This window comes from Chiloscyllium punctatum, chromosome 2 (assembly GCF_047496795.1).
Source record: "Chiloscyllium punctatum isolate Juve2018m chromosome 2, sChiPun1.3, whole genome shotgun sequence".
Classification (NCBI taxonomy): Eukaryota; Metazoa; Chordata; class Chondrichthyes; order Orectolobiformes; family Hemiscylliidae; genus Chiloscyllium; species Chiloscyllium punctatum.
The window spans coordinates 62,637,543-62,664,358 of NC_092740.1; the positions used below are offsets into that span (position 1 = coordinate 62,637,543).

Sequence of the window (26,816 nt, forward strand, 5' to 3'; positions counted from 1 at the left end):
TTTGTCATCTGTCTTGCATAAGTGCCTTGTGGTTCATGCATTCTATTTATATTTAACATTAATTGAATATTGAAGAGTATAAGACTGCCTTAAGATGGTTGTCTAATAAAAGTTCAACTGTTAACCAGTTCAGCAGATCCAGATAAATTGTTTGAGTTTAAAGTGCATTTCTCCCCTCAATTTCTTTCTGCTTTCCACCATGTGACACCCCCTCTAATATAAAATCAATGGAAAAATTGCAAATGAAAACAATAGAATTTCCTGCATTCCAATTTGCTTGTATATTTAATTAAACCAGCCACCACTGCAGTGACAGAAAAAAATTTACAATTGCTCAGTACTCCTTGGATAATGGATTTGCCTGGTTACCCTGCCACTCTCTAGCACTCTTCAACAAATCCTGCTGGAAATGCATTTGTGTTTCTGTCACATTACAAAAGTGTTGAGTACATCTGTGAGACTTCCATCTGAGGGAAATAGTCTGCTGATGTTGACTGTTGACCCTCATAATGACTGGTAGTTTGAATGCACTGGTGGGTCCATCAATATAATCACTGTCTTGCAGCAGGTGACTGATAAGGGACAAAAATGGAGAAAATAGAGTCCAAGTGAACATGGGTCTTGCCTCCCAGTTTGCCTTGCTCATTGGGGTCCATAGGCCTAGGATAATCAGTGCAAACCATATAAGGAGCTTTTGTGAATTAGTTATGGTCTGTACAGAAGCTAATGAATGGACGTGAATACCACACATGCTGTTACTCTTAAATACTTGCAAAACAGTTTGAACAGAGACCTTTTTAATTTATAATTCATTCACAAAAGTAGCAAGCACATCAGTGAGAATGTTCTGTGATGTCATGATGTTACTAAATTAAGATTTATTTAGCACTATTGTACATTCTCAACAGTAAAACTCCTGTTAAATTAACATTATCCAAATGGTACTGTTTTCAAGATATCCAAAATATAGAAATTGAGGGCTCCAATTTTGTTCATTTAACTTGTCAAGTTAGTTAGTGCTTTTTATATATGTTTCTCAAATTACAGCTATTTCACCTGTAACTGAGATTAGTGCAAGTAATAAGTTAAATTAGTAAAGGCGTCTCTCTCAGTATTGATACTGTATTCTGCCTCTAAATAACTAATCTTTCACCAAGTGATCTCATTGTGCCGTAGTCTAATCTCTCAGTACATTGTATTTATTTATTCCACAGGTAAAAAATGTAGATTTCAATGTGAAAGAAATGATGAAAACTTGGACGCTCCAGACAGGGTTCCCTGTGGTCACTGTTAAATTAGACACAACTGCTAATAAAATCCACCTCAGTCAAGAACATTTTCTCAGGATCTCCATTTCACAGGATCCATCATCCTCACCCAATTCCAGGTACAGCTGGCGTAATTCCTAAAAATAATTTTATCGTGATAACCGAACATTCAAAGTCTCCTGCCCATGAGGTCCTCATTAGTTAGTGTAAGAAATTTTATTCAGCATGATTCTAATTCCACTGTTGGTCTAAATTGACCAAACAGACTACTCAACAGAGTGTTTTCTTTGTCAGTGTTTTGTAAAAAGGATCTCTCCACTCTCAATATCATTAACACAACAAAGTAAACCACATCTGCAAAGGCAGGTTGATGTGCTTATTCCTCTTCCTCATGACTGTCAATCTGGAAGGCTAGAAAAGGAAGATTGGCAGCAGAATGAATAATGCACTGCAACCATTCTGTGAAACTCCTGCTCTTGGGTTTGAATGTGATCAAATTAACCAAATCAATGGCTCTTAGTTGGTTGTAGATTAACTAAGTAAAATTGATCATTTGTGAGCTATGCAAAAAGACCTTCCCTCCAGACGAGGCAACATCCTTGTAAATCTCCTCTGCACCTTTTCCAATGCTTCTACATCCTTCCCAAAATATGGCGACCAGAACTGTACACAATATTCCAAGTGTGGCCACATTAACATTGTGTATAGTTGCAGCATAATATTGCGGTTCCGGAACTCAGTCCCTGTACTAATGAAACTTAACATACTGTATGTCTTCTTAACAGCACTATCAACCTGGGTGGAAAGTTTCAAGGATCTATGTACATGGACTCCAAGGTCCCTCTGCACACCACACTACCAAGAATCTTTCCATTGACCCTTCCTGTTATTCTTCCCAAAGTGCATCACCTGACATTTAGCTGCATTTGCCACCTCTCAGCCCAATCCTGCAGTTTATCTAAGTCCCCCTACAATCTGTAACATTCTTCTAAACTGTCCACTACTCCACCGAATTTAGTGTCATCTGCAAATTTACTAACCCATCCATCTATGCATGCGTCTAAGTCATTTATAAAAATGACAAACAGCAGTGGTCCCGAAACAGATCCTTGTGTAACCGGACCACCACCACCTTGTCTCCTGCCATTAAACAGATATACACAGAAACACACACGCGCAAAACCCTCCACCACCATCCTGTCTCCTGCCATTAAACTGATATACACAATTTAACATGAGCACAAAGAGAAAAGCTACCAGGAGCTGCAGACTAATAATGCAGGGCATTCAGAAACCTAGGAGAAAGTGGAGGTCGAGAGTGTAGTGCTGGAAAAGCACAGCAGGTCAGATAGCATCTAAGGAGCAGGAGAATTGACATTTTGGGCGTAAGCCCTTCATCAGGAATGAGGCTTGTGGGTGGGCGGGGCTGAGAGATAAATGGGAGAGGGGTGGGGTTGGGAGGAAGGTTGCTGAGAAGGCGATAGGTGGATGAAGGTGAGGGAGAAGGTGATAGGTCGAAGCGGATAGGTGGGAAAAGTGATGGACAGGTCAGGAGTGCTGGGTTGGAGGTTTGGGACTGGGATAATGTTGGGGGAAGGGAACTGAGGAAACTGATGAAATCTACATTGATCCTGTATGGTTGCGAGGTCCCAAGGCGAAAATGTGGCGTTCTTCCTCCAGGCATCAGGTGGTGAGGGTTTGGCGATGGCGGATGCCCAGGACCTCCATATCCTTGGCAGAGTGAGAAGGTCAGCTTAAGTGTTCAGCCATGGGGAGGTGGGGTTGATTGGTGCGGGTGTCCCAGAGATATTCTCTGAAATGATCCACAAGTTGCTATCCTGTCTCCCAGATGTAGAAGAGATCACATCGGATGCAACAGATATAGTAGATGACATTGGTGGAGGTACAGGTGTCAGATGTGGAAGGATCCTTTGGGGCACTTCACGGAGGTGAGGGGGGAGGTGTGGGTGCAGCTTTTGCATTTCCTGCGGTGGCAGGGGAAGGTGCCGGGAGTGGGGTGTGGGCTGGTGGGGGGCATGGATCTGATGAGGGAGTTGGGAAGGGAATGGTCTCTCCGGAATGCTGGTAGGGGTGGCAAGGGAAATATATCTGTGGTGGTGGGGTCCGTTTGTAGGTGGTGAAAGTGGCAGAGGATGTTGCGATGTATATGGAGGTTGGTGGGGTGGAAGGTGAGGACCAGAAGGGTTCTGTCCTTGTTACGTTAAGAGAGGTGGGGTTCAAGGGAGGAGGTGCAGGAAGTGGAGGAGATGCGCTGGAGGTCATCGTCGATCACATGGGAAAGGAAATTGCGATCTTGGAAGAAGGAGGCCATCTGGGATTTCCTAAGGTGGAATTGTTCATCCTGGGAACGGATGTGGCAGAGGTGGAGGAGCTGGGAATAAGGGATAATGTTTTTACAGGAGGTAGGGTGGGAGGAGGTGTAGTCTAGATAGCTGTGGGAGTCGGTGAGATTGTAGTAGATGTCTGTGGTTAGTTGGTCACTGAAGATAGGAGATGGAGAGGTCTAGGAAGGGGAGGGAGGTGTCTGAGATGTTCCAGGTAAACTTGAGGTCAGGGTGAAAGGTGTTAGTGAAGGTGATGAACTGTTCAACCTTCTCGTGGGAGCACCTAGTGTGCTTTCTGATTTGGAATCACTAATTGGCGAGACGGATGCTAAGCTGCAGCATCCACAATGATGAGTTATTGAAGAAGAGTTGACTGTCACAGGCTGGATGTAAGTGAAAGGAGCGCAATAATTTTTTAAAAATGTCTACAGGAACATTGAGGGGAATCAAAGTGAATTCCTGAGAGTTGTGGTACACCATGGTTTTGTACCAGTCAACACAAAGGAATCACTGAGTAATTGTTGAGTGGAATTACAAGTAGAACAAAGAGCTCTGCTGAGATTTTCAACTTGAAAATATAAGTGTTTACAAAGTCTAGTCTTAGTCAGTAGTGCTTGAATTGTTTGACTTGTGCAAAGTAAAACCTTTTGTGTATAACAGTAAATCTTGTGGCATAATTCTTTTAGTTTATGCATTTCTTCCAATATTACCAAAATGCTACCAATTTTGGGAATTTTAGCCACCATTACTTTGTGGATGACCTATAATATGATTAAGATGGCTATAACTCCAGTTGACACATTTAAGTGATCTTGACATGCTATATTTTACAGAATAAATTGTGTTTCATGTAAACGTAGGAATAATGACTGACTGGTTTACTGTGTCTCACAATGCAGCCATTTAAAGTTCTGACTTCTTCTTTCTCACCCCACACTAATAAAATCCTTGGCAGATTGATGAAATGAATACCTAACCTTCAATTAAACAAATTCCAGAGACTGAACTACTTCAGTAATTCCACTGTTCTCAGCAATTCATCCATTATCATCCACATAGGACATTTCTCCAACTCTCACTTTAAAGTAAAAAAGGTCATCTGCAATTCCCTCTGTATTCATTACAGCAAAAAGAAGGATTCCCAACACCTAATTAACCCTTCACATAATATCCATCTGCTCTAACTCTTCCATCACAATCTAAATTATAAATAGATTGTCCAGTTCAACAGAATATAATTACATCTTCATTTTATAAGCTGTAAACAATGTCTCTCTCAGTTTGTGTTTCTACAATGATACTTTCTCCAATTATTTTCTGATTGCAAAGATTGATTATCATTTTGGATGCTTTTCTCTGCACTTCCTCAATGATTTCTAACAGAACTGAACACAATGTTCACAAATGTACCAAGATCTTCTACAGCTTGATGCAATGATGCAGCTTTCATTTTCACTGCCCTAACCTGAAATCTAAATTGCCTTTTCAATGGGCTCATCACACCTATTTGTGGATTTTCAGTGATTTATTAACCACAGTCCTTGGTTTCCTGCTTGCTCTTTAACTTCTTTGATGTCCCCATGATGTATAATGTTTTCACAACCAGCTCCACTTAGTCACATTAAGGGGCATTAACCAACAGGGTCTTTGAAGACATTAATCACAGTTGCTAGTTTCAACGTTTTGTCACTGAACTTGTCAAAATATTCAAAAAGTCATAATCAAAGTCTTTAGATCACTTGTGGAATTCAGAGAACAGATGATGTAAATTTTAATGAAACATTTCCAGATATAAACAAAAGGTAGATTTTCTGTTAGGTAATTGGCCAGAATGCAGTGATTCTTCCTGCACTTTCAGAATGACTTTGCAAAAGTGACTAGCAGATTACAAGATGTCTAGTCGTGGTGTGTTAAGTGGCAGTAATAAGACATTTACGTTAGTATGACAGTGAACGCAAGACATACCTATTTTCAATTTGCGTCTATCCTTGGGTTTACACATTGCCCTGCAAGAAGTTAGATGTATAGGGCAAATGTATTTCTACAAGAGGCCAAGAAACAGGTTCAGGATGGTGGGATGCAATTTGCAGTTAGGTTGTTTGAACTTTAAAGCCCTATAAAGCAGAGGGCATCAAGAAACACCTTTACACATGTATATCATAAGACCATAAGACATAGGAGTAGAAGCAAGGCCATTTGGCCTATCAAGTCCACTCTGTCATTTAATCATGGCTCATGGGCATTTCAATCCCACTTACCTGCACTCTCCCCGTAGCCCTTTATTCCTTGTGAGATCAAAAATTTATCAGTCTTTGCCTTGAAGACACCCAATGTCCCGGCCTCCACTGTGCTCCATGGCAATGAATTCCACAGGCCCACCACACTCTGGCTGAAGAAATGTCTCCTCATTTCTGTTCTAAATTGATCCCCTCTAATTTTAAGGCTGTACTCACGAGTCCTAGTCCCCCTGCCTAATGGAAACAACTTCCCAGCATCCACCCTTTCTAAGCCAGGCATTATCTTGTAAGCTTCAATTAGATCTCCCCTCAACCTTCTAAACTCGAATGAATACAATCCCAGGATCCTCAGCCCTTCATCATATGTTAAGCCTACCATTCCATGGATCATCTGTGTGAATCTCTGCTGGACACGCTCCAGTGCCAGTATGTCCTTCCTGAGGAGTGGACACAGTATTTTAAATGGGGGTCTAACCAGAGCTCTACAATGTCTCAGAAGCACATCACTGCTTTTACATTCCAATTCTCTTGAGATAAATGACAGCATTATATTTGCTTTCTTAATCACGGACTCAACCTGCAAATCAACCTTTAGAGAATCCTGGACTAGCACTCCCAGATCCCTTTATACTTTGGCTTTATGAATTTTCTCACAGTTTAAAAAATAGTCCGTGCCTGTATTCTTTTTCCAAAGTGCAAGACCTTGTATTTTCTCACATTGAATTTCATCAGCCATTTCCTGGACCACTCTCCTAAACTGTCTACATCTTTCTGCAGCCTCCCCACCTCCTCAGTACTACCTGTCCACCTAACTTCGTATCATCGATGAACTTTGCCAGAATGCCCCCAATCTCTTCATCCAGACCATTAAAATATAAAGTGAACAGCTGCGGGACTCCACTTGTCACCGGCTGCCATTCCGAAAAAAAACCTTTTATCCAAACTCTCTGCCTTCTGTCAGACAGCCAATCCCCAATTATGCCAGTAGCTCACCTTGAACACCATGGGCCCTCACCTTACTCAGCAGCCTCCAATGAGGCCTTTTGGAAGTGCAGATAGATAACATCTACTGGGTTTCCCTGGTCTAACCTATTTGTTATCTCTTCAAAGAATTCTGACAGGTTTCTCAGGCATGACCTCCCCTTACGAAATCCATATTGACTTGTTCTAATCAAACCCTGTACTTCCAAGAATTTAGAAATCTCATCCTTAGTGATGGATTCTAGAATTTTACCTACAACCGAGGTTATGCTAATTGGCCTATAATTTTCCATTTTTTGTCTTGATTCTTTTTTGAACAAGGGGGTTACAACAGCAATTTTCCAATCATGTTATATATGCTCATTAAAATGTCAGCTCACCAGAATTAAGTTCCATTTCCCAGCTAAGCTCTCTACATGTGAGCAATTTATGCCTTCAGATCTGCAGCAGGCAAGGTACTGTGCTTGTTGGACTTTGGAGTCAATAACTACTGTTTTGTCATCTTTAGGGTGCATTTGTTAATGCTGTGTAATGAGATTGGGTGGCAATAGTCTAAGTTGCACAAGGCACATTAGATGTTTGAGGGGAGGAAGCGAGAGTGCAATTGGCACAGGTCAACAAGGCCGGCTAAGGGTGAAAGTCTGTCTGGCCAGTGGAGGTTAGTAAACCAGCTGAGAATGGGAAAAGACATAATGTTTGGCCACACACATCCACTCTGAGAGGCCCAATGGTGATCCTGGCTTGCAGGGAATGAATGCCTACCTGGATGTCCTACAAATATGGCAGTAAGACATTTAACCTGTTCTGTCACAGATTAATCCTTGTGCAAGCATAACAATAATTCCGCCATTTCTTTGGGTAGAATATGCCATTTTCCTTTATAGGAATTTCAAAAGAAGTTCAAGAACTTTCACGTAGTCCTGTTATAAGAAATACATTATTCCCATACCTGGAGACTGTTCAGAAAAGATTTACCAGGATTTTGCCAGGAATGGAGGGTTTGAGATATAAAAATAAACTGGAAAGACCGGGACGTTTTCCACTGGAGTGTAGGAGGTTGAGGGGTGACCTTATTGAGGTTTATAAAATCATGGGGGGTATAGATAAGGTGAATGACAAGGGTCTTTTCCCTAGGATGAGGGGAATTCAAAACTAGGGGGCATATTTTTAAGGTGAGAGGAGAAAGATTTATAAAGGACATTATGGTCAACATTTTTGCACGGAGAGAAGTTTGTGTGTGGAAGGAACAGAGGAAGTGGTGGATGCAGGTACAGTTACAACATTTGAAAGACATTTGGATAAGTTCACGAATAAGAAAGGTTTGGAGGGATATGGGCCAAGTTTAGTTTGGGAACATGGTCAGCATGGACTGGTTGGACAGAAGGGTTGTTTACATAGTCATAATCTTGTATAACATCTTTAAGATACAACTCAATGCACTTTACAAGAGCAATAGCAAACAAAATTTGATGGATCCACATAGGGAAATACAAAGACAGGTAACTAAAAATTGGAGAAGAGGTATATTTCAAGAATGTGTTTTGAAGGAGAAATGACAGCAAGAGAGCTGATGTTGTAAATGCAAGCACGGCCCTAACCAAGGAAATCTGCTGAAGTTGAGGAGGTAGTTATGTGATGGCCAGAACTCCTTCACTGCTGAAGATTATTTAGGATCTATTGTAGCAGAAAGGCTAAGCTAAGATAAACACAAAATTAGTTTGTATTTTATGTTACAGAAAACACAACTTGTAGTTCAACAAATAGGTGTGATTTTCCATTTGCAATTGTGAACAACTTTGCATTTGATCCAGATTCTAATGTGTTCCACCATTTCCACCATTTTCATCTCATCTTGATTGGGATTTGTCATGTTAATTATGACCATGAGTCATAATGCAAGATTTCTAATTGACCTGTGGCTAACATTTTGAGGCACTCAAAGCAGGAAGTGTGCAATAAGTGATTGCCATAAATCCTCATCATATGACCATATGAATTTGGAGAAGGGTAGGCCTATTCAATAAGATCATGGCTGATCTGATTATGGCTACAGTTCTATTTTCCTGTAGAACGCGAAACTCTTTGAATCTATTGTTAGTCATGAATCTATCTACTTTTGCTTTAAAAGAAATTGTTAGTCACACTGCTTTTACTGCTCTGTGGAGAAGAGACTTCCACAGACTCTCACCCATCAGAGAGAAAAAATCATCCTCACTCCCATCTTAAATGAGAAATCCCTTGTTTTCAAACAATGTATCCTATTCTAATCTTTGCCATAAGGGGAAGCATTCTTTCAGTAGCCATCCTATCAACTCCCTTCCCACATAGCCACAGTGCTCCATCTGCAGATGCAAAGTTTCACCTATGACACCACACCATGAGTGAAACACAATCTGTAGTGTAATGCCTGCATAGATCATTACATAATTTCAAAAAAAAATTATGTACTTTGATTTTCTGAAAGGCTGAATGGCTTTATGCAATAAAATTTAAATTAAAGTGCTGAGGTAAGGTATGAACGTTGCAGGTTTAAATGGTCATCAGAGAAAGATAACTGGTGGTGAGTTTAACCTGAGGGTCACCACACATCAGGTGAGGAGTGCGTTTGAAAATGCAGGAATTCATGGTGACCTCTGCCAATGCGGGAATTGAACCCATGCTAATGATGTCACTTTGCATCACAAACCAACCAATAGTGAACTGAGTTAATAACTGAGTATAAATGATCTACTAAAATACAAAAACAAATTCACTTTGCACTTTGAATGCTTCTGTCAGGCTTCTCTCAAATGTACTTTCATTTCTTCAGTCACTTTTTAATTTATTTATCACGTATAGCTCACTGCTGTTGGGTGTGAATTAAAAGGCACATTCCAGTTTTGAGTATGATGACACAGTGCTCCATCAAGTGGCAGTGTTGGCCACAAACAGTCAATGCAGTATATCCTCTCTTAAATAAGGAAAGCAAGTACTCTTGATGTGGCCATTATTCTGTACATCTATAGCAAAACATACAATAACTTAATATTCTATTCCTTTTACAATAAATAAACACATTGTATTTGCCTTCATTATCAATAACTAGACCTACGTTCCAAATTTTCATATGCCAGGACATTCTTTGTGCCTCAGAATTCTGAAATCTCATTCCACTGAAATAATACATTGCTTTTCCATTCTTCCTGGTGAAGTAGCCATGTTTACATTTTACCATATTTTGTTTACTAACTTATCCATACCCTTTTTCAGATTCCTCATGTCTTCTTCACAACTTACTTTTCTGCCCATCTTGTGTCATCAACAAAATGACCAATCTTGCTTTCAGTCCTTTCATGGCAGACCAGCATTTGCTATTGCGATACTGAATTTGTTACAGTCTAACAACCTGAACACCATCCATTTGTCCAGCCCCCTGTTTCCTGTTATTAAACCAATCCACTATCCATTCTAATAACTTAACCATCGCACCATGAGTTATAAAGGAGCATTAGGAGTTTTTTAAAAAAATGTTAACATGAATTGTTCATAATAGACTGGGTTTTTACCTTGTTATTAAGGTGACAGTAAAATTTGTATTACGATTGAATATACGTAAGATTTTTGGATCATTTTAATAGTGCATGATAACAGTTAATTCTTTGTGTTTTGCTTTTTTGTAAGAATGACCATTACATTAGAGAGATAATGATTTCAGTTGCTGCAGCTCACAACTTAGATTAATTATTTAGCTTTTTTTCCAGTCTAATCTCTATTAGTTTTAAACTAAGTGAAACTGACTTGAAGCTCTGATTTGATTTTTCTCAGTTACCTGTGGCACATTCCATTGACGTACATGACCAGCAGTTGCAGCAATTATGGCCAACCCCAGTGTATCAAAACATGGTTCCTTAAGAGCAAAACAGGTGATTGTTTTTGACTTCAAGAAATAAAGCAAATGGTATCTCTGCTGAGTAGTTTTGAATGGGTCTTTGGTAAGTTTTACTAGAGCTGTGGTTAGTCATCATATACAGGTTTCACACTGGAACATAAGACTGACCTGAAGCTATACTTTCAATTACCTACAGAGTTCTGGTCTTTGATGTTATTATTTGGAATTATACATTCTGATTCAATCTTCCTTCATTTAGAATACTAGTGAACATTCGACAACATTTGCTATATAATCCTGACAGTGTGAAGAATTACATTGACAACTAAATTTTGATTGTCACTCAGCTTTGCAGTTTGGAACACTTACATATACTGGAAACTACATGTATTCATGCACAGGGCCCTGATCTTTGCAGAATGAATGTGACATGCACTACACATATTTCAACTAAACAAAATGAGTGATAGCCATTTCGTTTCTGATTTAAAATCTAAACAAAGGCTAACAGTTAACTGTCAATCATCTTTAACTGTTACATTTTCTAAGACAAAGCATCTATCGATCAGAGTCTACTAACTAACCAACAATCACACCTTACGTATAAATGTTAGTTTCCATCTTCGTAGGTATACTTGTGAATTACCTCGATGAGTGCAAGATGAAAAACATTAACAAAATGTGTCTTTTTTCAGTAATACTCAAGCTCTGTACTAGCAACCAATGGGTTTTTTTTGTTGCTAGTGATTGGTCTTTCTACTTATTCTATTGCTAAACAATCTAGTTTAACTCAAGTGTGTTTAAAATTGAATTAATTAGAACATTATCATATCAGTCATATGTTGTTGATTTAAGTGGCATTTTATCCTAACTCCCTATTATTGTATCCCCCATATACACTCACTATTCCTGACATGTTATTTTCTGTTAGTGAAGACTGACTGACATGAATGTCCTCAGACACTTCTTAAAATATTTATATTCAGATGGCAAGTAGATAACTAACAAGATATATACATTTGTGTTGATATTAACATTTAGTGGCAATTAGTGACATCTTGATGGTACTTTGTTACATTCCTGAATAGCAATACGCAACTTTCTATTCTTATATTAGCATGTTAGAATTGAACACCTCTACTGTGGAGATTTGCAGAATAAAAACATAAATTTCCCACCAGGAGAGAATAGGACTACAATAATGGGAAAGTCAAGAATGATTATTATAAAATTTCCTTGGAATATGTGTGTCAATATAAAATATGTACTGAATATAGTTTGTGCCAAATCTTTGTATTCTGATGGTGTACATTACTTGAGCTGTGTTCAATATTGTAACACTGGTTTATATTCCTTCATTATAACACGCTCAAATGCCCCTCCCAGTGATCTGATTTGTACATTGGTATCCTTTTTGCTCCCCTTTCTTTCCAATTTTAGTCTTCACAATCATCACCACCAAAAATATGCTGACTTATTGAAGTGCAAGTATCTTCCAGTTATCTAGTGCGCCTTCTCTGTGGTTACTAGGGAATTTAGCCACATGAATTATCACGTTTAATGCTGGTCTTGCCCTCATTTTATGTTCAAACATTTAACTTTCTACTCAAGATTGCTAGATAACATTCAGGGTTTGAAAATGCAATCGATTTTCCAATTTCTAAAATAAGGCACTGGGCTAATTATACCATCAAACAACATGACTAAGAGTATACCAAGTCTGTGTGGTTCAGTCACTAAATACATTTAATGCACTGTCTGATATGCAATTGTATATCATTCAAAAGGTAGTCTGTTTGAGGTTTTAATGGCTTTTGTGCAGAACCATATGACCTTGTATGACTGAATTAATTTCATCAGGGAATATTATTGTGTCACTTATCAATGTCCAATTTTAACAGTGATCTGACAGTTTCATAGAAATGTTTTTGCATTTTATTTTCTATTAGACGTTATTGACCTTAAAGAACCAAATGTGACCTGGGTGAAATTTAACGTGAATATGAGTGGGTATTACATCATACATTATGAAGGGGACATCTCGATGGAATTAAGTGGATTATTGCAAAATAACCATTTAGCTCTCAGTGACCAAGACCGAGCTGGCCTCATTAATAATGCATTTGTGCTTGCAAGGTAATCAGTTGTTTTAGCCTATTTTGTTTTTTGAATTTATTTATGTTTAGTACATTATAACAAGTATATCTTTGGTGCTGCTTCAAATAAACGTTAATCACCACTGTTGCAGTTTTAGTTCAGGTATGCTGAGAAATATATTGGTTATACTGTACTTTAACTCATGTCTAGAGGGATAGCATTTAAACTTGTACAGATTATTGCTTAGACCACTTCTGGTGTACTGTGAACAATTCTCATCTTCATTTTATAAAAAGGATATAAAAGGCATTGGAGATGGTGCAAATACTGGTGACATTGTTAGTAGTGGCACAGTGTTTAGCACTGCTGCCTCACAGAGCCAGAGACCCGTGTTCAATTCCCACCTCAGGCGACTGTGTGGAGTTTGCACATTCTCCCCATGTCTGTGTGGGTTTCCTCCGGGTGCTCCGGTTTCCTCCCACAGTCCAAAAATGTGCAGGTTAGGTGAATTGGCCTTGCTAAAATTGCCCATAGTGTTAGGGGCAAGGGCAAATGTAGGGGAATAGATCTGGGTGGGTTGCGCTTTGGCGGGTCGGTGTGGACTTGTTGGGCCGAAGGGCCTGTTTCCACACTGTAAGTGATCTAATCTAGCTCATGGAGAGGTCGTACCTACCAGAGACAAATGTACAAGCAGGGTCTCTTTATTGTGGAAAGTTGAGGTCTTTAACATTATGGAGGAGTTTTTGAAACTAGGCATAGATAAGGTGAGACCAGCACGAAGGGCTATTAACATAAGATGGTGATTAACAAATTTTCTTTCTAGAATATGGTCAGAATATGGAACTTGTTACCATAAGGAGCAATCAAAGTGAAGACCTGTATTTTAGGGTAAGTTAAGGTAAACATAAGGAAAAGAAGAATATAAGGATGATGAGCTTGGATGAGATGAGGGTCCATGGAGCCCCTGCTGTTCTTTAGAGGCAGCTCCTCCTCAATCACAACATGTTCAAGGATACTACTGTGACATCCTGTAAGACCCCTTGAACACTGCATTCTCCACCCGTGATAGCAATAGTCCATATATTCTTTTTTTATATGAAAGTAGTGAGGTGTTGCTAAAACTGTACTAGCCAGACCACAGCTGGAATACTGCCAACAGTTTTGGGCTCCTTATCTTAGGAAAGATTTACTGGCAATGGAGACAGACCATATAAGGTTCTTAGACTGATACTGGGTACAGAGATACTGTCTTAGAAGGAGTGCCTGGGCCTGTGAAATTTAGAAGTATGAGAGGCAACATATTGAAATATACAAGATTCTTAGTGCATTTGGCAAGGTAGGTGCAAAAAGGTGTTTCACTCTGTGGGAGAGTATAAGATTTGAGGGCATAATCTCAGCATAAGGGGTCACACACTTAAAACAGAGATGAGGAGGAATTTCTTCTCTGAGGTTTGTGGATCTGTGGAATTCTTTCCAATAAGGCTACTTAAGTAAAAGTATACTTAAGGCTGAATTAGACAGATTTTTAATCAGAAAGAGAATCAAGGGTTACTGGGAATGAGTATGAGTGGAGCTGAGGTTCGTCAGATCAACTGTAATCTCATTGAATGATGAGAGTACTTGATGGGCTGAATGGCCTACTTCTCCTCCTATATCTTATAGCCTTATTGCAGTTTCAGTTTAAGTTTCCACTGCACTATTGGAACATCAGATCGTTTCTGCTTTTGTCGAATTGAAGCTGAAACAATACCCATCAGAGGCTGCACTAATTTTGCGTCGGCAGGTGTACGAGCAATGCAGTTGACCACTGTGTCCACACTGGGAAGGATGGTGCACAAAGCCATGTGCAGAGATGGGGTTAAACCCCTTCATACTCTTTGACAATATCTGCAGATTTGCCAGAACACCAAGGCTTTCTGAGTGTTTACCCATTACCTTTTTTTTTGTATGGGACTCTATCGAAGTTCTCAAAAGGTGGAAGTAAGCTGAAGGAGCAGAGATATTTGGTGTGTTCAGACCACTGTGGAGATCATCTAGTGAACAAACTCCTCTTATTTGTTTTCTTAGTGTTCAGGCTAAGCAGAAACATGAAATTTGCATGAAAATTTCTTTGCACTCTGCTTTCACTGCTGGTCATCTCCTGTAATATTCTTGCATCTTGGGTTCTAAGGGCAATTCAGATTCCCAAAGATTTAAAACATTTAGCCATCAAGTAACAACCAACCGGATCATCATTTTTATTCATAAATGCAAAGGCTCATTTCTGTAAAGAACATTGTTTTTAAAATAGGGTCATGGGGTTCATAGCGTTTTCCATTGAAACCCTTATTAAAACAAGAAGTTATTCTAAACCTTTCTAAACCACTGATTAGGCCTCATTAAGTAATAGTGTCCAATTCAAGGCATATCATTTTAGAAAGGGTGGCCTTTGAAAAGATGTAAAAGATATTTGCTAGAATTAAACCAATGTTGAGGGAAATGATCTTGAAGAGGCTAGAGAAATTGGAATAAGACCAGAGGAAATTAAGAGGGATTTAGTCGAGGTCTTCAAAATAGAGATTTTCATAGAGAAACAGTTTCTATTTGTGAATGTGTCAGAACCAAATAACACAGAAATAAGATAACTAACAAAAAGAACAGGTGAGGTGAGAAACAGATGACAACTAGTATTATCATTTGACTAATAATTTAGAGCCCCAGCTAATATTCTAAGGACCTAGGTTTGAATCCCATCATGGCAGATGATGGAATTTGAATTCAATTAAAATGTGGATTTAAGAGTCTGAGGAAACCATTACTGATTGTCAAGAAAAACTCATCTGGTTCACTAATGTCCTTTAGGGGAGGAAACTGCCGTTCTTACCATCTCTGGCTTAACATGACTTTAGACTCAGAGCAACGTGGTTGACTTTTAATTGTCCTCTCGATCGTTAGGGATGGGAAATAAATGCTGGTCCAGCCAGTGATGCCCACATCCCATGAATAAATTTAAAACAAAAGGATTGGTTTTGTTATAATTTGGAACTTGCTGTCCAGAAGACTAATTTACGCAGATTCAGAAGTAACTTTCAAAATGAAATTGCATGTAAACTTGAAAAAGACAGCTTTGCAAGGCTGTGAAAGAACAGGAAATAAGATTAATTGTATAGTTCTTCTGAAGAACCAACACAGGCAGAATGGACAGAATGGTCTCTCTCTCTCTGCTCTAATTCCAAAAACACTATAATGCCTGTGAATCATGCTTTACATGCCACATTGGAATCCAAGCAGGTATTTCTCAGTGGCAGAGTTGTGTGACGTACTGTGTTTTCTCTTACTGCCTGTAGTGCGGGGAAAGTCTCAATGCAACAGGCATTGTCCATGACCAAGTATATGAAAAATGAAAGCAGTAATGCACCAATAGCTGAAGCATTGTTTCAACTCCATAATATCTACTGGCTTGTACAAAAGAGGGGAATGCTACAACTCACTGACCGGATGGAGGTAATTGTTTTTTTATCCATAGTGTCTCGTATGTTTATCTGGAGCAGTATTGTGAAACTATTGTATTCCACCTATCACAAACTGTACCTTCATAAACTATAATCAAAGGCACTAAGTCCTTATAATAAGATAATGGGAAGCATTGAAATGTAAATCACTTCATTATCTCAATTTTGTCATTTTGTGTAATGCTGTTTTTGCTTTCTTGCTTGTTTATTTTAGACCAGCAAGTTCGGTATTGTCTTAGTCCCTCTCTGCCAAAATTCCTACCTTCATATTAAATTTACATTTTTCAATGTTTGAGGGGCTTTATATTTATCTCATAGAGTCATAGAGTCATAGAGATGTACAGCATGGAAACAGACCCTTCAGTCCAACCCGTCCATGCTGACCAAATATCCCAACCCAATCTAGTCCCACCTGCCAGCACCTGGCCCATATCCCTCCAAACCCCTCCTATTCATATACCCATCCAAATGCCTCTTAAATGTTGCAATTGTACCAGCCTCCACCACATCCTCTGGCAGCTCATTCCATACACATAGCACCTCTGCGTGAAAAAGTTGCCCCTTAGGTCTCTTTTATATCTTTCCCCTCTCACCCTAAACCTTTGCCCTCTAGTTCTGGACTCACCCACCCCAGGGAAAAGATTTTGTTTATTTATCCTATCCATGCCCCTCATGATTTTGTGAACTTCTATAAGGTCACCCCTCAGCCTCCGATGCTCCAGGAAAAACAGCGCCAGCCTGTTCAGCCTCTCCCTTTAGCTGAAATCCTCCAACTCTGGCAACACCCTTGTAAATCTTTTCTGAACCCTTTCAAGTTTCGCAACATCTTTCCGATAGGAAGGAGACCAGAATTGCATGCAGTATTCCAACAGTGGCCTAACCAATGTCCTGTACAGCTGCAACATGACCTCCTAATTCCTGTACTCAGTACTCTGACCAATGAAGGAAAGTATACTAAACACCTTCTTCACTATCCTATCTACCTGCGATTCCACTTTCAAGGAGCTATGAACCTGCACACCAAGGTCTCTTTGCTCAGCAACACTCCCTAGGACCTTACCAGTAAGTGTCCTGCTAAGATTTGCTTTCCCAAAATACAGCACCTCATATTTATCTGAATTAAACTCCATCTGCCATTTCTTAGCCCATTGGCCCAACTGATCAAGATCCCGTTGTAATCTGAGGTAACCTTCTTCACTGTCCACTACACCTCCAATTTTGGTGTCATCTGCAAACTTACTAACTATACCTCTTATGCTCACATCCAAATCATTTATATAAATGATGAAAAGTAGTGGACCCAGCACCGATCCTTGTGGCACTCTACTGTTCACAAGCCTCCAGTCTGAAAAACAACCCTCCATCACCATCCTCTCTACCTTCTACCTTTGAGCCAGTTCTGTATCCAAATGGTGAGTTCTCCCTATATTCCATGAGATCTAACTTTGCTAATCAGTCCCCCATGGGGAACCTTGTCGAATGCCTTAGTGAAGTCCATATTGATCACATCCACTGCTCTGCCCTCATCAATCCTCTTTGTTACTTCTTCAAAAAATTCAATCAAATTTGTGAGACATGATTTCCCATGCATAAAGGCATGTTGGGCTATCCCTAATCAGTCCTTGCCTTTCCAAATACATGTACATCCTGTCCCTCAGGATTCCCTACAACAACTTACCCACCACTAACATCAGGCTCATTGGTCTATAGTTCCCTGGCTTATCCTTACCACCCTTCTTAAACAGTGGCACCACATCAGTCAATCTCCAGTCTTCCGGCACCTCACCTGGGACTATCAATGATACAAATATCTCAGCAAGAGGCCCAGCAATCACTTCTCTAGCTTCTCACAGAGTTCTAGGGTACACTTGATCAGGTCCTGGGGATTTATCCACTTTTGTATGTTTCAAGACACCCAGCACTTCCTCCTTTGTAATATGGACGTTTTTCAAGTTGTCACCATCTATTTCCCTATATTCTATATCTTCCATGTCCTTTTCCACAGTAAATACTGATGCAAAATACTAATTTAGTATCTCCCCCACCTCCTGCGGCTCCACACAAAGGACCTTTGAGGGCTCCCATTCTCTCCCTAGTTACCCTTTTGTCCTTAATGTATTTGTAAAAAGCTTTTGGATTCTCCATAACTCTATTTGCCAAAGCTATCTTATGTCCCCTTTTTACCCTCCTGATTTCCCTCTTAAGTACACTCCTACTGCCTTTATCTGTTCAGTAAGTCGAAAGAAGGAAGAACAGAAAGTACTGAAGGTCTTGATTTATTCAAGAAATTGGAATTGTTGTGGAATTTGACCATATACTGGAACACCATAGCCAAACTATATGTAAATATTTTGCAGAAATATATTTTTGATATTTTTGGTGACCTGATTGATCATCAGACCTGGAGTAATGGTGGATCATTGTCTGAAAGGCAACTTCGTGCCATCCTTCTCACTGTTGCATGTGACTACAACTATGGCAACTGTGTCCAGAATGCAAGTGAACTGTTTAACATGTGGGAGAATGCCAAAAACCTGAGTGTGTAAGTAGTGGAGTTAACATTATTTTCTTGCTGTTTTTAGCTATTTGAGTGTCAAAATGCCTAGAGATTCAATTATAATCTCAAATGATTTTTAAATAATATTTGTTTGGTGCTTGCAATGTACCTATGCTTTAGGAACAATGAGGTGAAACATGAGAGGGTTCAGAAAAGATTTACAAGGATGTTGCCAGGGTTGGAGGGTTTGGGCATTAAGGAGAGGCTGAATAGGCTGGGGCTGTTTTCCCTGGAGCATCGGAGGCTGAGCGTTGACCTTATAGAGGTTTAATAAAATCATGAGGGGCATGGATAAGGAAATAGCCAAGGTCTTTTTCTCAGGGTAGGAGAGAGCAAAACTAGACGGGACCGGTTTAAGGTGAGGGGAGAAAGATTTAAAAGAAACTTAAGCAACTAATTTTTCACATCAAAGGTGCTGCGTGTATGGAACAAGCTGCCAGAAAAAGTGGTGGAGACTAGTACAATTACAACATTTAAAAGCCATCTGGATTGGTATATGCATAGGAGGGGTTCAGAGGGATATGGGCCAAATGCTGGCAAATGGAACTAGATTAATTTAGGATATCTGGTCGACATGGACTGAAGGATCTGTTTCTGTCCTGTGTAAGTCTATTCAATGTGCCTCACAAGTATTGTTTATTCATACTGGAAAAAAAAGCCCCCAAGGAGTCACGTAACCAGAGTGCATGTCAGTCAACTCCAATTCAAAATACAATCCAAAACGAAAGAGGTAATGGTCAAAAACTCACATTGGTCTAGTATCTTGCACAATTTCAGGACATCACAAAATGTTTTGTCACCAATAGAAAGGAATTTCTGAAAAGTAGCCATTGTAATAGAGTATAGAAAGGTGCAGAGGGAATTTGCAGCTTCTAATAATTCCTGATGCTCTATAGCAATGAGTTTATTAAGTGCAGAGCCCTGTGTTTCCACTGTCACACCTTTCTTTGGTCAGTTGCCTCTATTAAGTCACTTGCCATTAGTTTGGGGTTCAGTTACAAAGGAGCTGCTTAAACCACATTAAACAGGCCAGTTTAAACTTCTAATTAAATATTAAAGCTCCAGTGGTCTCTAGAGCTCTCACCACTGCTGCAAAACCTTTTTGTTATCTTACTGTTTTTAAATTTTGGGAAGAGGCCAATTAAGTGGGATTGAACTGAGCATAATAAGACTCATGATAAGGTATCCTAACTCTGCTTTCAGTTGAGAGCGCACATCCGGTCTTTTAACTGGTCATCCCAGAGACAAATGTGATGCTGGGAATTTAATACAAAAAATTTTTTAGATTCATCTGTTGTCAGTGCAGGATTCTTAAACATCCTCATTACATGCAGAACTGAGCCCTGAGTTTTATGCCCTCAGTTTTATGTACCTGTTACAATGCACTGCAACACATTTATTATACACAATGGGGGCTGTATTTGAAGTTCCTAATTTAACTGTTTTGATTTGTTAAAAGCCTTATGACTTGTAGATAAAGGCCTTTAAATTATCAAGCTTCCATTGGAATTTTTTTGTGCCTGAAAATGTAATTTCACTGATTAGACCACTGCATCAAGTTTACTGCTTTGGAACTATTTTCCATTTTTATCCATCATCCTGATCAGTGATCTGGGAGCTAGAAGATGGTCTCCATAACATGCTTCTGAAGAATACAAAAAATGTCACACAACTATACGAATCTTTTTGTTAATAAAATTGTTGTTATATATTATCTAATTAGGAACCTATTTAAATAGGATTGTCTTCCGAGAGATGGCTGCTTTGGAATTAACAAGGCTTATTTTAAATTAAGGTTAATCAATAGTAGCCTAATGGAAACTTAAGAAAATAAATCTCCTTTTAACCTTTTAGCAGAATTGAAAACTCCATACCAATGTCTATGCTTCACAGGATTACAGTTTTTACGGGAACCAAACCAGTATTGTTTTCAGGTTCTCTTCTCCCTGTTTCAGAGAATCATGTCATCTGGTGCCTGGTCATCTAGTTACCAGAGAAGTCCCAAACCTATTACCACCAGTAAAACTCACTTTAATAATTCTTTCTCCCATTGGCTATGTCAAGATGAATTGGAATTCCTTTGATTGCTATGAGATGCATCTCTTTGACCAAAGAATCTTTCATTCTGTAATCTGCTTCGTAGTCCACAGCAATTCTTTATTTCCTTATGAGTCTCTTCTCTTTCCTTCTCCCTTCATTTGTCTCTATGTCTCTCTCTCTCTCTCTCTCTCTCCCCCCCCTTCACCCCTCCCTGACTTTTCCCTCTCTCTGTCTTTTTATCTCTTTCTGTCTGTCTTTCAGTCTCCCTCTCTCTATCTCTGTTTTTTTTTCTCTCTCTCTCTATTTATATGTCTGTTCAAAGTCTCAGGGACAGAAAGTCATCCCATCATCAGCCACAGTTATGTGCTGAAAAAACTCACCAGGCTTGGAAGCATCTGTGGAGAGAGAAGTAGAGTTAATGTTTGAGTGTGTTTGACTCTTTTTCAGAACAATGAATAAGAACTATGTGAGACTCAAAATGTTAATCTGTTCTGTACCATAAGTGATCACCTGACTCTTCCCATTTTTCCACTTGCATTCAATTAAAACGATGCTTCAATTCACTAATAATTTTTAAAATTTGGCAGCTTGTTGACTGATATTTAAACCTGGCTGACAATAGGTTTTCTCATAAGAAATTTGGTGTTGTCACAAGTGCATTTTGAATACAGAACATTCACTTCAAACATTTCATGATGAAGTTTTGGTTGAAAATCCTGTTTTACCCTGTCCTGTGTCTGAATGGCCTCCCTTCAGTTATAACCATGTATTGTGAGGTTTGAAGGTGGTAGCAGCATTCTGCCTGATCAGTCGAGTATCCAGACAGACTTAAAAAGCTCATTAAATCCTTATGACTGTTTTATGATTATTACCAGAGCTGGCCTGAGTATTGGGCTCGTGCATTGCCTCAGATAGCATGGCAATTGTAGTTGTAGTTGCATTGCTCCTTTCATTTAAGGATTAAGATTAAATATGTGGACTCTGAGTTAAGCAATGGGAATATTATAAGAGAAAAATTAGAATAGTTACAGCACAAATGAGGGCATTCAGTCTATTATGCCTGAGCCAGACTTTCTGAAATATGTGATATTCCATCCTAACATCACTGTAGGTGTATCTATTCCCATGGGGTTCAGCTGTCATCCTACTCATTAAGAATGCTTCTTCATCCACATACAAGTTACTGACAGTCTGAATCGTCTCCTTAATCATCCTGTTGCTCTTAATGTACTGATAGAATAATTTTGGATTTTCCGGGCTGTTACTGAAAAAAATCCATGAAGGCAAGTTTCCCATATCCAAGTCACCCTTCATTTACATGTGCATAATATATGGCACTGACCCAGCTAGCACAGAACCGGCTCCTAGAGTGAGCAGAACCTCCGACACCATTTTTATATCTGTCAGCCAGGGCTCCTTGATTGGGCTAGGTTAACAGTACCAATCTGGGAACTCATATTCTATGAGATCCACCTGACTGACCTCATAACAATCACTACAATTACCAGCTGATTTTTTTTTTGTGTCCTCACTTTGTTTTCTTAATTTCCAACATTGAAAGATAAAAGTTCATAATTTAAATATTGAGAGATTGCAGAGCTCTGAGATGAAGCGGCATCTGGGTGCCCGTTTGCTACTAGATGTTGTGTTTCTAGTGACTTCTCTCATCTTTATCTCCGTCTGAAATAACGAGCATTTTGTACCATGAAGAAATAGCCAACATTGTGGCATATCCTTGACTTGAATTATTTGTCTTGCTTTCCATCTGTCCCAATGGAGTGTCCAACTTCTTCATTATCTGCTGTGGGATAATCTTTCACCCACTCCAGCTAATTTTTTAAAATTCAGTAACTGAGCAACTAGAGAAACCCATGCAACTCAGGTTTGCCATTGTATTTGGTGTTTTGAAGACTCTTTCAACTTTTGGAAAATCCTATGCAATGTGTTACGACACGGGGTAAACTCTGCTGGTTAATTTAAAACTAGCAACACAGAAAAGATTTATCCCATGCAGCAATCTGTAAAAATTCAAGTGACCAAGAACTATGTAAAGTAAAGCTTAACAACTTTATTTCTTAAAGTATAATAGAGAATAATTAACTAACCACTATTTACAATTTCTTTCTCTAACCTGCCTTTTACCTTCGCTTTTATAATACTAGTCTGATAAAACTCCCAATTAAGATGTGCAAAATGACACCTCTTATTTCAAAACCAAGCAGCTTTCGGGTTCTTGTCTTTGGATCTTCCTGTGTCTTCTTTTCTCCATGTTAGGAATTTCTGCGTTAGAGATTTTAAGGTACTTTTAAGCAAAGGTGCTTTTAAGAGAGATTTTTTTCAAGCAGTCTGCTACATGCTAGAAATTGGCAGTTCTCACCTCAACTGTTCAATTTTCCCTGGTCTTATACCTTTTAGCATTGGATTGTGTCATTGGCTTTTAAGATTGTCAATATACTTAATTCAAACTTGATTGGAAGTTGTTTTTTTCAGGGTATAATTTAAACTGATTGGCTGAATTCGAATTTGTTTTTGTCTCCAGGCAATGAGCTAATCAAGTTGTTCGACCAAGTGTTACGTACATTGTTGCCTTATTGAGAACACTTGGTGCTGTGTCCGGTAGTTCTGCTGTTCTTAACTCTCTTAAACTACACCAACATCTTCATAACAAATGCAATTTCACTACAATATCAGTTTTGAGAGTCCTGTTATATTAAATAGCCTGGAGCCTTTGGAAACCATGTAACAATGTTCATTGTGAGCTGCATATATTTCAGGCATTGAATATCCATTCAGGCCAAACCCCTGTAACTGAAGATGGAAGAAAAAAAATACATTGTACATGGATTGTTTAAATTCACATTCAGGATGCATTCAACTATTTAAGAGCAAAATTATGCAAATGATGGGAATCTGAAATAGAAACAAAGTGTTGCAGAAACTCAACATGTCTGGCAGCATCTATGGAGAGAGAACAAAGTTAATGTTGAGTCAAATATAATTAATCTTCAAAACTTATTTCTTAAGAAGTCAGATCAGATTCAAAATGTTAACTGTTTCTCCACAGATGCTGCCAAACCAGCTGTGTTTCTCCAGTAATTTGCATTCAAATATGTTGTGTTTAAACACTATCTGCTTCATCTGTTTTGGTCGATACTTTTATTGTAATTGCATTCACTGAGATAGTACTCAGCATATGTTATGTACAGACAGTGCAAAATAAATAATCACTACCAGACTTACTTCCAGATTTTACTACCTTCAAGCCATGCCTCTAAATCTGTTGTTCAGTTCCAGTTTTATTCCATGTTTATTCTTAATCCATTCCTATATCCATATTCCTTTCCTAAAGTGAATGCCCATATGTAGATAGATCATTTTAACTTCCTTATTGCAGCTTACCATCTGATCTCACAAGGACAATCTATACTGTTGGAGCACGTGCTGACAAGGGCTGGACCTTCATACGTCAGATGTATAATACTTCGCAGGTGGAGGCAGAGAAAAGGAAAATGCTACAAGCCCTGGCAAAAAGCAGCAATCCTCAACAGCTAATTGGGTCTGTACATACCTATTCAAAATCTACTAACCAATCGTAAATGTATCGCCATGGAAACAGCATTTACATGTGATTTTCTCCCCCTTTCCCTTTCTGCAATGTTCTTTTTCTAATTACATTATAAATTAAATCTTTTTGTTCCTTTCGACATGCAGTTGTTCATAATGTTTGAAATGTGATTTTTACTTGTTTTGTCAGTTTGCACACTCAAAAAATATGACTGAGCTCCAGCATTTCTAGCATTTTCTGTTTTAAGCAATATTGTACAGAATTATGTCCACAGAAACTAGTAGTATAAACATAAGTAATATTTAGCTTAATCAATAGACTCAGTCTATTGATTATGTAACTAACAGTCTCTAGGAGGGAGCTGGTCAGTCCTCTTCAGTCTGTCTGCAGTTAGTTATGAGTTGGCTTAGTATTTCCCTGTATTTCCCTGGAGATACCAACGTATCTTTACCTAATGTTAATATAGTTAATTAGTCTTAAGCCGATGTTACTTCTTATCTTACCATCATGGAATAAATTACTACTTGTTATTCAAGTATGAACCTCTTCTGCCAGAGAGTTAATAGTAACTAAGCCTTCACCACTTAATACCAGTCAGCTCTGTAGAATGGTATTAAAAGAAGGCTAAGTGGTAGGCTGTCCAGGCAAGTACAAACCTAACCAAATTAACCTTAACTGCAGACATCTCTCACAATGGCACCCTCAAAAATGGCCAGCAAATCTGATCAGCAGCCAGAAAAGACACTACCTAATGAGACTACATGGATATTCACAGGAAATGTTGTGAACACTGGAGACAGGAAGATCCAGGCTTTTTGAAGAGGAATGTTCAGGCATGCTAGGGACAGGAGGTGGGAATTCCAGATTTGCAAACCAGACAGGAAGACAAAGAATGGGATATGGTCAGTTTTGAGCAGTGGTATAAGGAAAATGTGAGAAATACAGAGAGGATATAAAGGACGTGAACCCTTTTCACATCTTTTTCACCAATCTCACTTATTCACCCAATTAGTGAAGAAGTACTCTTCTCATTGCCGGGCTGTTTTTCACTTCCTAACATATTTTATCCGTAAGATTGTGCAAGCCTTACCCATCTCTCTGTATCATGGGGATCAGCTCAAGAGTGGATGAGAAGTCAGTGAGTTACTCACCTATTATATTTTGTTTGTCCACCCTGCTGAAACCACTTGACTATGGGCTGTAAAATCTAACACTTGGCTGCTTCTTTTAAAATAAAATCACAATTAATGAATCATGTCCTCAGATTTCTAAAACAAAATGTTTTGTGATAAGATCCTCAAATTGTTTTATGTTTGGAATGGAAATATTTTTGGAAAGACGTTTCCTGTGGTATTATATAAAGAAATTGTAACTGTTGAAGTAAGAGGAAGTGTTTAGGATTTCTCTACAATTTTCACAAAGAAATCTCCTCCTGAATGGTTGAAATTAAGTAATAATGTGCATAATCACCTAAATTATATCCAGATTACTGGTTTTATTTGAATTTCTGAATCTTTCTTTGATTTAAAACAAAACACTATAACTTCAGATCATTCTTCTGATCTCTTTCTGAGTATTAGGTATTGGTTTGCAAATACTAAGTACGATATTAATGCTTCACTTCCCAGGTTAATGCAAGAAAGCCTGCAACATGAAACAATAAGGGCACAGGAACTACCTTCCATTCTTGCTACTGCTAGCAAAACCTTGGTCGGATATCTCTTTGCTTGGGATTTTGTGAAGGAAAATTGGGATAATATAGTTAAGAAGTAGGTCCTGATGACTTTTTTCCATCATATTTGGTATGCATATTAGGAGCTTCTTATAATGAAACCTTACTAAAATTGAATTATATTCATAATTATCGTACCAACTGATACTTTTATGAGCATTTTCATGCTACTTTATAAGCTTCATGATATATGTAAAAATTTGTCAGTTTTACTTAAGCTTATAATTAGCTCTTGGCTTTCTATGTATTGTACTTTTACAAAAATACTTTTTTGTTGGTCTTATCAACCTGAATTTTCACTTGTAAGATTCTGTGCGGCTGTGTCCTCAAATCCCTCTACTCTTCCACAACAGCCATTGCTTCTATTCACAGGTAATACCTGTTAACTCCTCAAACAGTTCTGAGCTTTGTTAAGTAAGATAGAACCTATTCAGTTCTATGCTAGTTATTTCTAACTGGTTTCTCAATCTAGATATGAAATTATTTTAATCTTAGACCATTTCTCTTTAAGGTAACCTATGACCACAATTAAGCTAACTGGTGGTAAATATCAGAACACAAGATGTTAAAATATCTTACATGAAGTGCCTTCCAGTAAGATGTTGTATAATTACAAGTTACTTGCATAGACTTTG

At 38.7% G+C, this 26,816-nt stretch overlaps 1 protein-coding gene across 2 annotated transcripts in view; it reads left to right on the forward strand.

Moving 5' to 3' along the window:
- Window positions 1–26,816, forward strand: part of LOC140484709 (leucyl-cystinyl aminopeptidase-like) — a 122,175-nt gene that overhangs the window by 89,493 nt on the left and 5,866 nt on the right. For both annotated transcript variants that reach the window (XM_072583434.1, XM_072583445.1), the window contains exons 10-16: window positions 1,215–1,387; window positions 10,636–10,733; window positions 12,649–12,835; window positions 16,123–16,279; window positions 18,645–18,829; window positions 24,279–24,440; window positions 26,078–26,218. In XM_072583434.1, the coding sequence (XP_072439535.1) occupies window positions 1,215–1,387; window positions 10,636–10,733; window positions 12,649–12,835; window positions 16,123–16,279; window positions 18,645–18,829; window positions 24,279–24,440; window positions 26,078–26,218 (1,103 nt within the window). The remainder of the gene's footprint in view (window positions 1–1,214; window positions 1,388–10,635; window positions 10,734–12,648; window positions 12,836–16,122; window positions 16,280–18,644; window positions 18,830–24,278; window positions 24,441–26,077; window positions 26,219–26,816) is intronic.